Consider the following 13,999-nt stretch of genomic DNA (forward strand, 5'->3'; position numbering starts at 1 on the left):
ACTGACTGGGGTTTCTGAACAAAGGCTATAGTATACCTGTTTGCTACTTAGAAAAACACTGTTTTAGCAAGTGAACCACTTAGCTAATTTGAAGAAAATAATTGAAAGAACAAAAAACATATTTCAGAGGGGAAGTGTGAGTGATTGCTATCCTGTGGTAAAATTCTCACCTTCTGAAAGTGTAATACTGTGACTCGTATAAAGCACCTTTTCCACACATTTTCCATGTTTTGCTGTTGGAATATGGTTACATTGCAGTTGATAAATTGTTATAAATTCTCAGTTTTTTTAGAGCACCTGTGCTTAGATTGCCCATCAGGCTGTTCTATTACTGTTTCATCTGTTTATCTACAACTACATTTTTGTTCTAGTGGAGTTTTGAGTGATGAAGAACCCGTAATCTAGATTAGTATTTTTCCAATATAGGATAGATGTGTTATTTTAAGATTTGAAATCATTCCTTTAGTAAAGGGAGAAGCAAGATATAAGTTTTTGTTGTTTTGTTTTGTGTTTTTTTTTAATAGAATCAAATTCACCATAATAGAACTTTCCTGTGTTGTTTGCCCATGTGGTACATTCTCAGCTGTAACTCATTTTTGTTTTCTTATTTCTTACTAAGGCTGCCTTTATATTGTTTGTCTGTAGCTCTCTTTATAAGATCACTAAACTTTTGATAATCTAAGTGAAACGCTCATGGAAAAAAGTTGCAATATTTTATTAGAAATATTGAAAGCAATAAAAATAATTAATAGCATTAAATTGAGCCATAAAATTGTTTCATGACTAAGCATCATCAAGCAAAAAGTGCTATATCAGAAGCAACAGCTGATAAGTGAATGAGATTTTTTTCTTCATCTGTAGAATGAAAAGATTGCACTGATGGTATAGTTAAAGGTCAGTGTATTTCATAAATAAATTCACAGAGATAGACATATGTCCTCAATGGTACAGAAGTCTGGCAATATCGATCAAGATCTAGGTCTATAACTTAAGACTTTATTGCACTTTGCTGTGTGACAGTAGCTCTGTGTATTTACCACAGAGTACGTAGTCAGTTAGTATAGTCCTCTATCTACCGACTGAAAAAAACAATGTTAAAACTGAAAGCAGTAGTGTTGTGTTTCATATACAGCATGCGTGGATCTGGACTTTTTTTGTCAGTGCTCTTATTTGTAGTGCTTCACAGCAAACTCTTAAGTCAGCTGCTTCTTTGAAATTTCAATGAAAAAAATTCATTTTTAGATGGCTTTTTAAATTTTAAGTCTTGCATTTAAGGTGCTAGATTCCACGAGAAAAAAAATTACTCATGGTATTTTGAGTTTGTTCTTGGGACCATGTATGGTTGATAGAGTTTGATGGAGCTCAAACAGTAATAAGAGATTGGCTTCTTCTAGCTGTATGGAGCTTCCTTCTGGGAAGGGGCTCAGCCGTACAGACTGATGGCAAGATTGGTGCGATGCATATGGGAAAAATATTGACTGCAAATGCATATAAATGTAATTTCTAAATGTGAGGCGTTCCAAGTTTATTTTGTGCTTTTTAGAATATGGAATTTGGTCAAACACTCAAATTTACCTCTCCACAAGAATTAGCTGTCTAGCTTATTGCTAAAATTCTGTCTTTTGACAGAATGAGCTTGAAAATATACATACTATCAACTCACTTTGAAAAATTCTTAAAGCCAGGAAAAACTAATTTTGTTCTGAATTCTTGAACTGTGCAACTCGGTGTGGTGCCGTTGTTTTTTCCTGTGCTCATACACTTGACATATAGCTCTTTCAATACAGGCATTTCATTGCATGTCAAGTGTCTGTTACAGAAAATATTTTTATAGAAAAAAATATATATCAAAATTTGCCTAAAGTTGAATAAATGAAGCTATTATTTAAAAACAAGCATGTGTAAGTGTATGTGTGTGCTGGTTAGATGCAGTTGAATTCCTCGTTTCTCTTTATAGGGTTGTTAAAGAGTTAAGTAAATATTTTACTTAAATGTGTTTGGATAATTCTTAGTAATAGCATGTCTCTACAAAGAAGACAAAGTATTTCACATTCTAGTTAGCAGTTTATGGTTCAGCTTACAAGAATATCTCAATTTTGAACAATAAGCTTTATAAGCCTAAGTATATGAAAGTTTCTTACTAAAATGATTCTCTGTTTTATTCACCTGTACTGTAGATTTATGAGGGAATGGTTTACTAGAAGTAATTTTCCTTAGGTTCCGTGGAGTTATCAGCTATATAGATCATATTAAATCATGTTTTCAAGATACTTTTAAGTGTATCATTCACTGAATGTTGGTAATATGTTAACATCTATAAAGGAATGAACCACTGCTTCGATCCAAGTTATTTTGCTGTGCTGTTGTAAAAATGCCTGGTGTGCCCGTGTGCTGCTTGGTGCAACAAAATGGCTGTTTTGTGCAGTAAAATTCCAGATTCAAGCTGTACAGAAGAAGCATTAGAAGTAGGGTCACTAGCTGTGTCAAAAGACAGCAGTGTCACGTGTAGAAATATCATAGTCAAAGTGAGATAATATTAGGACCACCATGAAATAAAATTATGTAGCTCTGTTTAAAGCTGATTTGTCTGTTCCTATAGTATACATGTAGTTATTTGTCAAAGGATATGTTTAGACTGATGAAAGCCATGAAATGATGTGTATGCTCAGAGGCTGCCCAAAAGTTTGTTCACTAGTCCTCGCTATGTAAGCAGAGGTAGAACAACATGTTAAGAATGAAAATGTGCTAATTTGCACCTTTAGGAAACAGCAGTTACAGGAAGGTGTCATTTTTATTCCACAGAAAAATCCAGTAAAAGGTTTCAGATGGATTCATCGTAAATTAACTAAATCTAAGTTCATCTGTTCAATAAAGTAATTTTAATGAATATAATGATGCTAATGGAGGGAAAGAGAAGGGAGAAAGAGTTAGTCTAATATTGCCTTCCTGAGTTTAAAGATCATCTCCTTGTTATTGCCAGTGATCAAAAGCCTTCGTTCAGAGATTCAGAGTTAAACCCTTAAAGCTTCCCATTTTAATAATAATAGCAAAATAATAGAAGTAGTAGGATGTCCCTTTCCATTGTTCTACTGTTATCTGTTATTCAGTTATGGTTTAGGAACTTTTTGAAAAGGAGAGTGGAAAGGAAAAGAAACTTTCTGTAGTGGTGACAGACCTCAGAGGCAAACATTGAGGCAGTGATTTTGGTCCTTACTTGGACAAGTAAAACATGAAAGTCTTGAATGTATTTGTTGTGATCTAAATATGTTTGAGGCTATTTGCACATAATCTTCTGGGAGTGTTCTCCTAGCAGAATTAATGGAATGTATTTGAGACATTGTATTTACTATTAATAAGTCATATTCCAGGATTGTCAACAAATGTTAAAAATAGACTGCTTGGTTTTGGTCAAGTAAAACTGAAGAATCCAAAGAGCTGAATGTTTAAAGTATAAATGGCTATTTGTAAACATTTGTTTTTATCAGTCTGTTACTTTACTATAGTAAAAGCTGTTAAGAAGGCGTAAGCCCTGATGATAAAAGTAATAAAAGTCTGTTTGATTCACAGGAAGGCAGTTCAGCAGTAAGGGATGAACAGGTTAGCACTGCTAGTGAAGACACTGGGTCATATCTGCTACAAGAACAACAAGACTGTCTGGTCTGTCATGAACCTCTTGAGTTGGAAGAGACTCCAGAACTGGCAGAGCCTGCAGCTCCAGAGAGCTATTCTGAATCTATCTGTGAAGAGGATGTCACTCTTGCTTTGAAAGAGCTGGATGAGAGATGTGAAGAAGAAGAAGCTGACTTCTCTGGTTTGTCAAGGTCAGACTAATATTAGTTCTAACTAATAGAAATTAAATGTAATCAATGCATGAACCAAAGTAGTTTTTCTTATGGCACGGTTTCTTTCATTAATCCCACAGTACAGGCATCTAAAACAGTGCTTGCATATCTGATCCAATTGTTGGTTTTGCCTATTTAGCAAATAAACTCGGTACTTTTTTCAGCAGCTTCTGATGAGAGAAATTTTTCTCTGTGATGAGAGAAGCAGTTGTCTAACGTGCAGGAAAAGATGAGAACACTTGAATAAAAGAAATGTCATTCCTTATAATACAGAACATTTTAACAAATGAATGATTGTAATTAGTAATATTGATTAATTTATAGGTTTTGTGGTTTTTTTTGGAGGTTTAGTGCCTAATGGAAAGTATGAATGCAGAATGCTCTTCAAACAAAGGCCTGTTAAATTGATTGCCTATAAAAATGAAATTGTTCCAATCTACCTCCATTCACTCAAGGGTATTACTTAAGACAGTTCTAAAATATTACTGAACTGGCAAAAGAGCCTTTAACTTAAGGAAAGGTAGAATTTGTTATAGATACTGGTGGACTGTATGTTTAAATGATGAAAAATTCAAAGAAATGAATATTAATTCTGTTAACAAGGGCACAAAAAATGTCAATTTCTGAGTGGTATGCATGTCTATGTAGTGCTGTATATAGCTATCTGTAACCTGCGGTTAACCCTTTGTCTGTGTATGTGCATAGAAATAGCATGTTTTAATAAATGTTGGAGATATTTGAGGTTATAAATAACTTTTTTATATTTCTATGTTGCAGTAGAAAAGGTTTTAAATTTTTTTTATTTTACTCTCTTCTTGGTTCATAGTTACCTTAGTTGATTATTTATTTTACAAAACACAATCTTGAACTCTTGAAAATTTACTGAGGGGTTAACATCTGTTTGTTATTCATAGCCAAGATGAAGAAGAACAGGACGGTTTCCCAGAAGTACAAACTTCCCCACCTCCTTCACCATTTCTTTCTGCCATATTGGCAGCTTTCCAACCAGTGGCATATGATGATGAAGAGGAAGCCTGGCGTTGCCACGTCAATCAAATGCTATCAGATACAGATGGTTCTTGTGCTGTCTATACATTTCATGTCTTCTCAAGATTGTTTCAGGTCAGTGAATTGCAAATGCATGGTTGGTTAAAGTCCATTCCTCCTGCTTTCAAAGCTATTCTTTCCCTCTGTAACTGCAGAAGCTGTTAAGACTGGTAGCAAGAAGCCTTAGAGAGCAAATCAAAAGCAGACCAAAAAACAAAGCAACAAACAAACAAAACACCACATTACTAAAAGTAGATGGTGTATGCTACTTTTCCATGGGATATCTTCTGTATTCGTTGTCTGAGAGAGGTAGATCCTACTCAGGGAAAAAAAAAAAAAAGCTGTTCAGTATTTCTTGTAAGCTCTTAGTTCGTATTGTGTTCCTTTTTTTATTTTATGAACATCACCCAAGCTCTGTGCTGATTACAGGATTAATGATTTCCTCCTGTGTTTTCTATGGGACTCAGTATTGTGGAATCACAACATGACTAATACTAATGAATTTATCTTTCATCTGTCTCGCGAGAAAAAGTTTTTCTTGAATTGAAACACCAGGAGATCCATTAAAGCTGGAAGTTTCAAAAGTTTCTGAAGTTACATTTACCTCACAGATTTAGCATCCAACATGAAATGTCTATGACCTAATTTTTCTGGCTCCCTCCTCCTTATGTTCAGGAGATGCGTTTTTTATGTTTTCAAAGTGGGACCACTTAGATGTATATTATCGTTGGCAACTTCTTATGAGGATGGGAGGAGTACAATTATGCCATTTTATTTACAGGCAAAATGCCAAGTGAGCTAATAGCAGATTCAGTATTACAAACCAAGACCTTCTGTCTCCAACCCTTTCTTATTTCTCCAGAGCTAGTTTTGCCTGCTGTTTGGTATGCCATAATAAACTTCTCAGTGAAAGGCTTGCTTTGTTTTACCATACTACCATTTTATCCCATGAGCAGGTTTAGGGTCAGTACCACGAAGTAATTTGTGTGTGAGGAGTTCATACTCTGCCTTATTCACAGAATAACCCTTTTTCTTTCTTTTCTTTTTTTTTTTTTGTAGAATTAAGTATTTTGCCACAGTGCTGTGAAATTTCTGTTATTAGCTTTAGACTTCTGACATCTTGCTTTATCTAGATATCGGGGTTTAGTTTATCTGTATAATAGCTAAGTTTAGCTGCTTTATACAACCATTCATTTTTTGAAAGTGGTGAAAATGGAGTGTTACACAGCACTTCATATTCTCTTATGCTCATTAAAGAGGGCACTGGAAGGAAAGGCAAAACCTTTTATGGCTTGACAGAGTAGCCATCAGTCAGCTGGAAAGGCACGTTCTCTGGGAGAATGGGAAACAGCAACACAAGGCTGAAGTCTGGGCAAAGATGCATTCCTAAGAAGTTGTTACAGAACACAAAGAAGGGTTAAAATAATAAAATGAGACCCTGGAGGCCTTGTTTGACTGCATCTTTCTATTCTATCCTACTTACTGTGTTTAACTTTGCAGCCATAAATATCATCTTCATATAACTTTATTCTACATGTAACTTTCTAAGTTTATGAAATAATGTATAGCAAAGTGTCAGGTTAGGCCATGCCTACAGTCTGTGTAATTGAACATGATATACATAGGACTGATTTTTTGAAGAAGGTGAAACACCTTGGAGGTGACAATTTTGGGCACACGTGATACTACACAGGTCTTACCCTGACTCATAAAATCCTGTGTATAACCTTGCACAAGCACTTGAAAATCAATGGAACTACTATTTGTACTGCACAAAGACAAATAGTCATTCAGATATCCTGATGTTAAAGGACTAGATATGAAAGGAATAAATATCTTTGTAGTTACATGCTGTTTTCTTTTACTTATTCATGTATTACTTTTTCAGAGCTAGTTTTACATAAATACACAAATTATATATTACTTTGTACTTTAATGTCTAAAACTATGCTGTCGTAATGGAAATTTGCCTTGAAATACTTAATCTAAACCACCATATGAGGAGAGTAGTGCTATAAAGTTAATGTTTTTTTCTGGTTTGCTTTCTAGAGCATTCAAAGGAAGTTTGTTGCTATAACAAATGATTCAGTCAGCTTTCTTGGTGAAAGTCTACAACGCATTGGAAAGAAATTTAAAAGTTCACTGGAAGTGATGATGTTATGTTCAGAATGCCCAACAGTCTTTGTGGATGCAGAAACGGTAAAAATCTCAAATTTAATGCTTAAATACAAGTCTACTTACACATTTTTATGTAAAATATAAAATGATGATTTAACATTAGAAAAATAGCAATGCTTGGGAACATTGTCAAAGGTTTGAATAAAATGTTAATTATATTTTTGCCTTTTGAAAGGTTGTGCTTATGTCGGTGGTTGAAACATTATCTGAATAATTATGGGATGTAAAAAAAAAGGATGCTTTTTAATAAATGAAATTAGGAAGGAATTAAAACGTTAGTAGCCACTATGAATCATAAACACTTGAAAACACAAGTATGAAATCCATTTTCTCAAAAAAAAAAAAAAAAAAACCCAACCCATAAAAAACCTCCAGCTTTAACAGCGAGTAAACTGATTAGATATTGTTTAAATTCCCTTGCTGTTCTTCAACTTTCTTGCTCGTTCATATTTATTCTGTATCCTTTTCATCTTGTTGTTCAAAGACCACTTACCCCGTAGCATCTTTGCCTTTTTTAATTGTGTTGTCTGGGCTTATATTCTATGATGCCTGAAAAAGACTTTCTAACTACAAGTAATGAAGCCTTTGAATGGTTTGTTGTTATGCAAGTTGAAATCTTGGGTTATAATAAATACTGATGTGAGAAATCAGCTCAAAGTTTTGGGGCAGTCAAAACAAAACAACAGAACTGCTAGTGTAATTAAGAAAAGAGACAGCAAAACAAAATGCATCATTAAGCTAATGTACATATGCCTGATAGCCCTACATCCTGAATGTTTTGGGTAGTTCTTGTCCACTGCTCCCAAATAATACACTGTTGAACTGGAAATGGTTTCAAGAAAAATCAGGATTATGAGATGTGTGGAGTGGCTTCCATATAAGGAAGACATGAGTATGCAGGCTAAGATTTTTCAGCCATTTAGGAGATAATGTTAGCTGTACATAAATGTTTATATAGCTTTCTTATTTGATGTTGAAGGGGATCAAATTAAGCTAGCAGTGGCTTAGAAAACACAGAAAACCAAAGAGAGGTGGTTCTTCATAACCAACATCCGAAACCCCATGCTTCTTTATAGCATAGTGTTCATGTTTTCAAAAAGCAACTAAACAAAATCATGAAAGAAATAGCCCTGAGTAGGTTTTTGAATACATAGAGCAACGCGGTGTTCGAGGCTAAGAAAGCATTCTGGAACATGAGCAAATTGTTCACTACATATTTGCCCTGTTTCGCCCTTCCTTAAGCAGCTGCTATTAAATGCTGTCAGATAGGAGGCTGAGGTAGATTGATCTTTGGCTTGACTCAGTGTGAGGCTCTTCTCTTGACCTGCTTTTTTCCTTGTTGCTAAGGGGCATCTCTGCTCTTTTGGTCTTGCTTTGGAATATGGGGACTAAAAGAGCATGATAAGGACAGTGCATTTCAGGGGAACCACGCATAATGTGTTTAAACTTATGCCACTTTAAAAGCAGTATAAATGAACCAAAAGAGAAATTTTATTTTGGATAAGAAGACATAACAAGAGCTATACCAGTGCATATTTAGAACAGCATGGGTGTGTACATATACATATATTTATATATGTATATATAATGCTACACATAAAAGAATATATACATATATAGAAGTATACACAAGTGTGTGATGGTTTTACTCTGCTGGGCAGCTGAACTCCACCACAAATGCTCTCTCACTTCCCCTCCCCAAAGGAAAAAGGGGAGAAAATAGGATGGTAAGGGCTAAAGCATTGAGGTAAGGACAGGGAGACCACTCACCAATTATCATTATGGGCAAAACAGACTCAGCATAGGGAGGTTAATATAATTTTTAACCTATCACTAGTGGGCTAGAACAGTGAGAAATTAAAAGCAAACTAAAAACACCTTACCCCCAACCACCCTCTTCTATCTCCTCCCCCCTGAGAGGTGCAGGGGAATGGGGAATGGGGGCTGCGGTCAGTCCCTGATGCTTCGTCTCGCCACTCCTTCAGCGTCACTCCCTGCCCTTGCTTCACATGGGGTCCCTCCCACGGGATGCCGTCCTTCCCGAACTGAGCCTGTGGGAGCTGCCCACAGGCAGAAGCTCTTCAAGAACTGCTCCCACACGGCTCCGTACCACGGGGTCCATCCCCCAGGAGCAAACTGCTCCAGCACGGGTCCCCCACGGGCGGCAGCTCCCCCCAGACCCCCTGCTCCTGCGTGGGCTCCTCTCCACGGGCTGCAGCTCCGGCCTGGGGCCTGCTCCTGCGGGGGCTCTCCATGGGCCGCGGCCTCCTCCAGGTCCAGGCCACATCCACCTGCTCCACCGGGGGCTCCTTTCTTAATGTGCTCCCCAAGGGGCCCACTCATTGTCACTTGCTGGCTCGTCTCTGGCCAGCAGTGGGGTTCCATTTGGAGCCGGCTGGAGCTGGCTTTGATCTGATGTGGGGCAGCTGCAGCTCCCCTGTTGCCTCCCTGCTCCCAACCCTTTGCCACATAAACCCAATACAAAGTGGGTTGACTTTAGAGTACACGTGTATTTACACACGTTCACTCACAACATTCACAGTGTTGTTACCCTGGCAAATATTACCGTATAGATAAATCTTCCCTTTCCAAATAATGTAATCAACTTGTTTATCAGAATAATTCTCACTAAGAAAGAATGGCTAATCTGAAATAACGTTGATGCACAAATCTTTGGTTTTGTGATATCTACTCATGCATGCAACCTCAAAGCACTGGTTCAGGAGTGATTTTGTCCTCTTGCTGATACCGGCTGCCCAGTGTTTTCCTTGCATTTCCATGTTGTTGTACATGTTGAGTACAGACTGGAATTGTGCCACAGAGACATAATTTGCCTTTCAGTTGATGCAGACATTGAGGCTGGGAGTGTCTTAGTGTGGTGGCAGAATAATAGTCTTGAAGCACTTGGAAATACATGTTAGCATCATTCCCAACCCTACTGAGTAACTGGGGATAGTCACTCCCCATGCCCCAAGTTTGTAATAACAGACTTGTATGTGTACTTGCAAGCTGACCAAGAGGTACCAGGCACCAGGGATTAGAGATAAGAACAGAACTCTTAATGTGCGCAAGGGGTGACTGGTGTGAGCAAGAAAGCATCATATTAATGGCATGGTTATTACGGGAAGCAATAGGTGAAGGATTAATAAGAAAACCTAAACTAAGTGGAAATACAGCTCCAGGGAGAAATGGTGTACAGCAAAGCTGAGATAGCAGCTCCTGAGGGGAAAAAGAGATTTTGAAACCGTATTGAAAATGGGAAAATTCATCAGTGGTAGAAAGTTCCTCAAATATCCAACAGTTTTTGCTTTGACAGTTCCTGGCTTGTAGAGACCAAAGGCTGTGCTGGTGGTATAGTTGGCATATTGAGAAGGGGAAGTAAATCTCACTGGATGCTCCTTAGGTTGCTACAGGAGAAATCCAGCAATGTATTTTTCTTGTGGCAGACTATCTTATTTATACTGTCTGTGTGTCTGAAAGATATTATTCTTTTTGAAAAAGCTTTGAAAAAGCCCATTTGAAATCTCTCATTCAGTTTTTGACTAGGTAATGCCCTTATTTTGGGGTCAAAACAGTTCACTGCTTGAGCTGATCCAGCACTAAATCAGTGTGTACCTAACTGATTTTAATTTGATTGCTTTTTCCAAGTGTGGCCTTGAAATTTCGTATTGTACAATTATTTACATTTTGGACTATGTAGATTATAATCAGACGCTATCTTACTGATTTTATCTTTCAGCTAATGTCTTGTGGCCTGCTAGAAACATTGAAGTTCAGCGTTCTAGAACTCCAAGAACACTTAGATACCTATAATGTCAAAAGAGAGGCTGCAGAACAGGTGGGTCTGTTTTGTATTTCAAACCAAAAAACATTAGAACATATTCATCAAGAAATTGTTCCAGGTCTTTATCCCTCAACACAGATACCTCAAGTAAACTGTATAAAATCTGAATTAAAATCCTGTTTCCTTTTCTCACTACTGTTCTGTGTATAACCTGAACCTGTTTTTTTTTTCTTGTTACATGTGACTTGGTTTTGTTGCATGTAATTCTGGAATTGACTTTGAATATATAACATTGTATAAACATGCTAGAATTGGGAAAAAGGATTAATATTTAACATGAATATATATATATTTTTTTCTTATGAAAGTACCAGCTTTCTTGATTAGTCTGGCAGAGTGGTATTCACCTCCAGGTTAAGACATATATAGATAGTTATCTTTATGCGAATTAAGTGGCTTAACACCCATGGTATTCAAGGATCAAGTCAATACAGTAAAAGAAACCAAGAGAACAATGTATTTTATCCTAATGTAGATATCAGCTTGCTGCTCAGCTGAGGTCTTTAGACGACTTTTTATTGACTGGATCTCCACTGACTGTAATGGGGGCTTAACAAGCAACATCAGGTCTCTCATCCTGGAACTGGATGCAATTTAGACTGGCATTTATATAATTAATTAGAAAAACACGTTTAGTTTTCAAGGTATATGTTAGTGGTAGTATTTTTTGTGCAAAGAAACAAAAATTTTAAAAGTTTAAAATTTCTGTAGCAACAGTATATGTATTTCTTTTTCTGAACCTTTGTGTGAAGTTTAGGAAGGAAAACAATAACTTCAGAAAACTGAAACAGATAAGATTTATATTTCAAGAAACAGCAGAAAACATGGATCTACAGTCTGTTTTGCAGGTTACAGAGAGAGAATATATGAGGCTTTTGCTGTAGAGAGAAAATGATCCTTAGGAAAGTTAAACATGCATTTGAAGGAATTTATTACTGATGCCAGCAGCCTATCAGGCAGTGACAGTGGCCACACAGGCAAGTCTGAGTGATGCAGAACAGAACCAGAATTCAAGCCATGGCATCTTGGCTGAGCTGTGTTTTGCAGGTGGTTCCCTGTTTCTTGATTGCACTGAGTTTATTAAGAAGCTACAGCCTGTGCCTTGTAAAGTTTGCTGACAGCTGATCTGTTGACTAGAAAAGCCATCTACTTTTTCTGTGGAAATGTAGTTTCCTTAAAACCAAGGCTAAAGCATGCCACACAGTATTGTGTTAATAGAGATGAACTGCTTTTAGGACCCAAGCCAGTATTTCTGCAAAAGAGATGCTGCATTTTTTGCCCTGCTATGTAGCAATAACAATTTGTTTGGAGACTTAATTCATGAGGTCTAATATAATGAGCTATGTTTTGCCATTTAGGCTTGATCAGAAACAAAGCCCTCATCCAATGACCAAGATTACCTTATTCCATATAATATTTAATGTTTGACAACCTCCAGCGCATAAGTCCTGTAACAAAGCCATATATTTCTTTGCTCATTTTAGAGAGCCCAACCGAGGCTAACTGATTTGCCCCATAGTCAGACAGGAAAGTTGAGGCAGAGTAAATAGAGAGGAAGTCAGGTGCCAACAGTGGCCTTCCAGACATTGAGGAGTTCAGCTTGTACATACTCCTCATTTAGCCTATGGTTTGTCTTAGCAATAAGAAATATTCTTGTTTTGTTCATTTGTCTCAAAGGGTGATGAGTTAAAATTGTTTCTCTTTTAGATGGCTATGAATTCACTCAACTTATTTTTTAACTAGTTTTGCTCTGCAGTGTGTCATACAGATATAAATCCGTGCTGGATATTATGAGCTTGTTTACATTTTATTTTACTTTGGATATCAGTTTGGTGGCCTCTGTCATTATGTCATAGTGAAAGAATGTTTTATTTTCTGTAGTGAAACTGTCAGAAGGGTGTCTCGTAATGTTTCTGTAGTCAGCTTGTCTTCTGCCACAGTATTTGTGAATGACTGGAGCAGGAAAAAGGTTTCTCTGGATCAAAGGAGTTGTGAAATAGCTGAGAGCATTTTGCCAGGTTTTATTTTTCTTTAATCATTCACAAATAGAAAGAAGAAGTACCATGGAGGAGGATTTATTTCTTTAGTGTTTAATCCTCAATTTTTGTGTGTATTATATAATATATATAGACTGAGTGTCCTCCAGAGCTAATTCTCAGATGCTTCCCTTGTTTTCTTACTCTATCCGATTGAACAGAATATAGGGAATGATAGAAAGAGACATTCTCAAGTCATATTTTTTTCTTGTAATTTCAACCAATTGTGACACACATCCTGTTCAATCTGAAAGTATTAAGGCAAAATACATAATGAGTTTGTTGCAGATCCTCATTTTTTTCTTAGAAACATGCAGAAAATGATCATACTAAATTGGCTGGGACATTGTCTAATCAGGTAAATACAAATTAACAAACATTTAAATAAATAAAATTCACATCTAGTATCCTCTAGAATTGACCACTGGAAAAATCTTTACATTAACCTTAATGAAAAATTGTTACTTAAAAATTGCCATAATAGACACTGTTTGTCACTATCAGTGCCGTGTACAGTATTGGCATTCCCATTCACGTGAATCAAATTCAAAACAGTAAGAGGCTTGGGCTGCAGTCGCTTGAAACTCTTATCTCTGCACTGAAATAAGAAACATATCTGTAATACAGGATTTGGGGGGATGTCTGCCTTAGGGGTAATCTGGCAGACCAACCTATGCTATGACCAAGAGGAATCACAAACTTCGCTATCTTATATTTTTCACCCTACACCTTTGTAGGAGATACCTGAGGAAAAACAGATTGGTGTAAAGCAAGCATATAAAGAAGATTATTTTGTCACACAATCTATTTTTGCTCCTAAACAGAAAGCGTAGGTCTTTCTGCAGTGCTGAACATACATTCTTTGCAAAAATAATAACAAATGAATTTTGTCACCTTTCTGGTGGCTATTCTGTTCCCTGGCAGGGAAGCTGCTTTTGACTTGTATATTAGGGACCAAGATACTGAATCAGATAAGTAGAAAATACAAGGTTATGTATCATAAAATTCTAGGCATAGCCTTTACTGAGTCTGGTATTAAGATTTTAAAAAAA

At 36.6% G+C, this 13,999-nt stretch overlaps 1 protein-coding gene across 12 annotated transcripts in view; it reads left to right on the forward strand.

The window, feature by feature from the left end:
* Window positions 1–13,999, forward strand: part of FRYL (FRY like transcription coactivator) — a 170,334-nt gene that overhangs the window by 148,178 nt on the left and 8,157 nt on the right. For all 12 annotated transcript variants that reach the window (XM_083835651.1, XM_083835662.1, XM_083835663.1 and 9 more), the window contains 4 exons: window positions 3,568–3,821; window positions 4,757–4,964; window positions 6,939–7,088; window positions 10,807–10,905. In XM_083835651.1, coding sequence (XP_083691777.1) covers window positions 3,568–3,821; window positions 4,757–4,964; window positions 6,939–7,088; window positions 10,807–10,905 — 711 coding nt within the window. The remainder of the gene's footprint in view (window positions 1–3,567; window positions 3,822–4,756; window positions 4,965–6,938; window positions 7,089–10,806; window positions 10,906–13,999) is intronic.

This window comes from Anser anser (genome assembly GCF_964211835.1).
Source record: "Anser anser genome assembly, chromosome: 4".
NCBI classification, from domain to species: Eukaryota; Metazoa; Chordata; class Aves; order Anseriformes; family Anatidae; genus Anser; species Anser anser.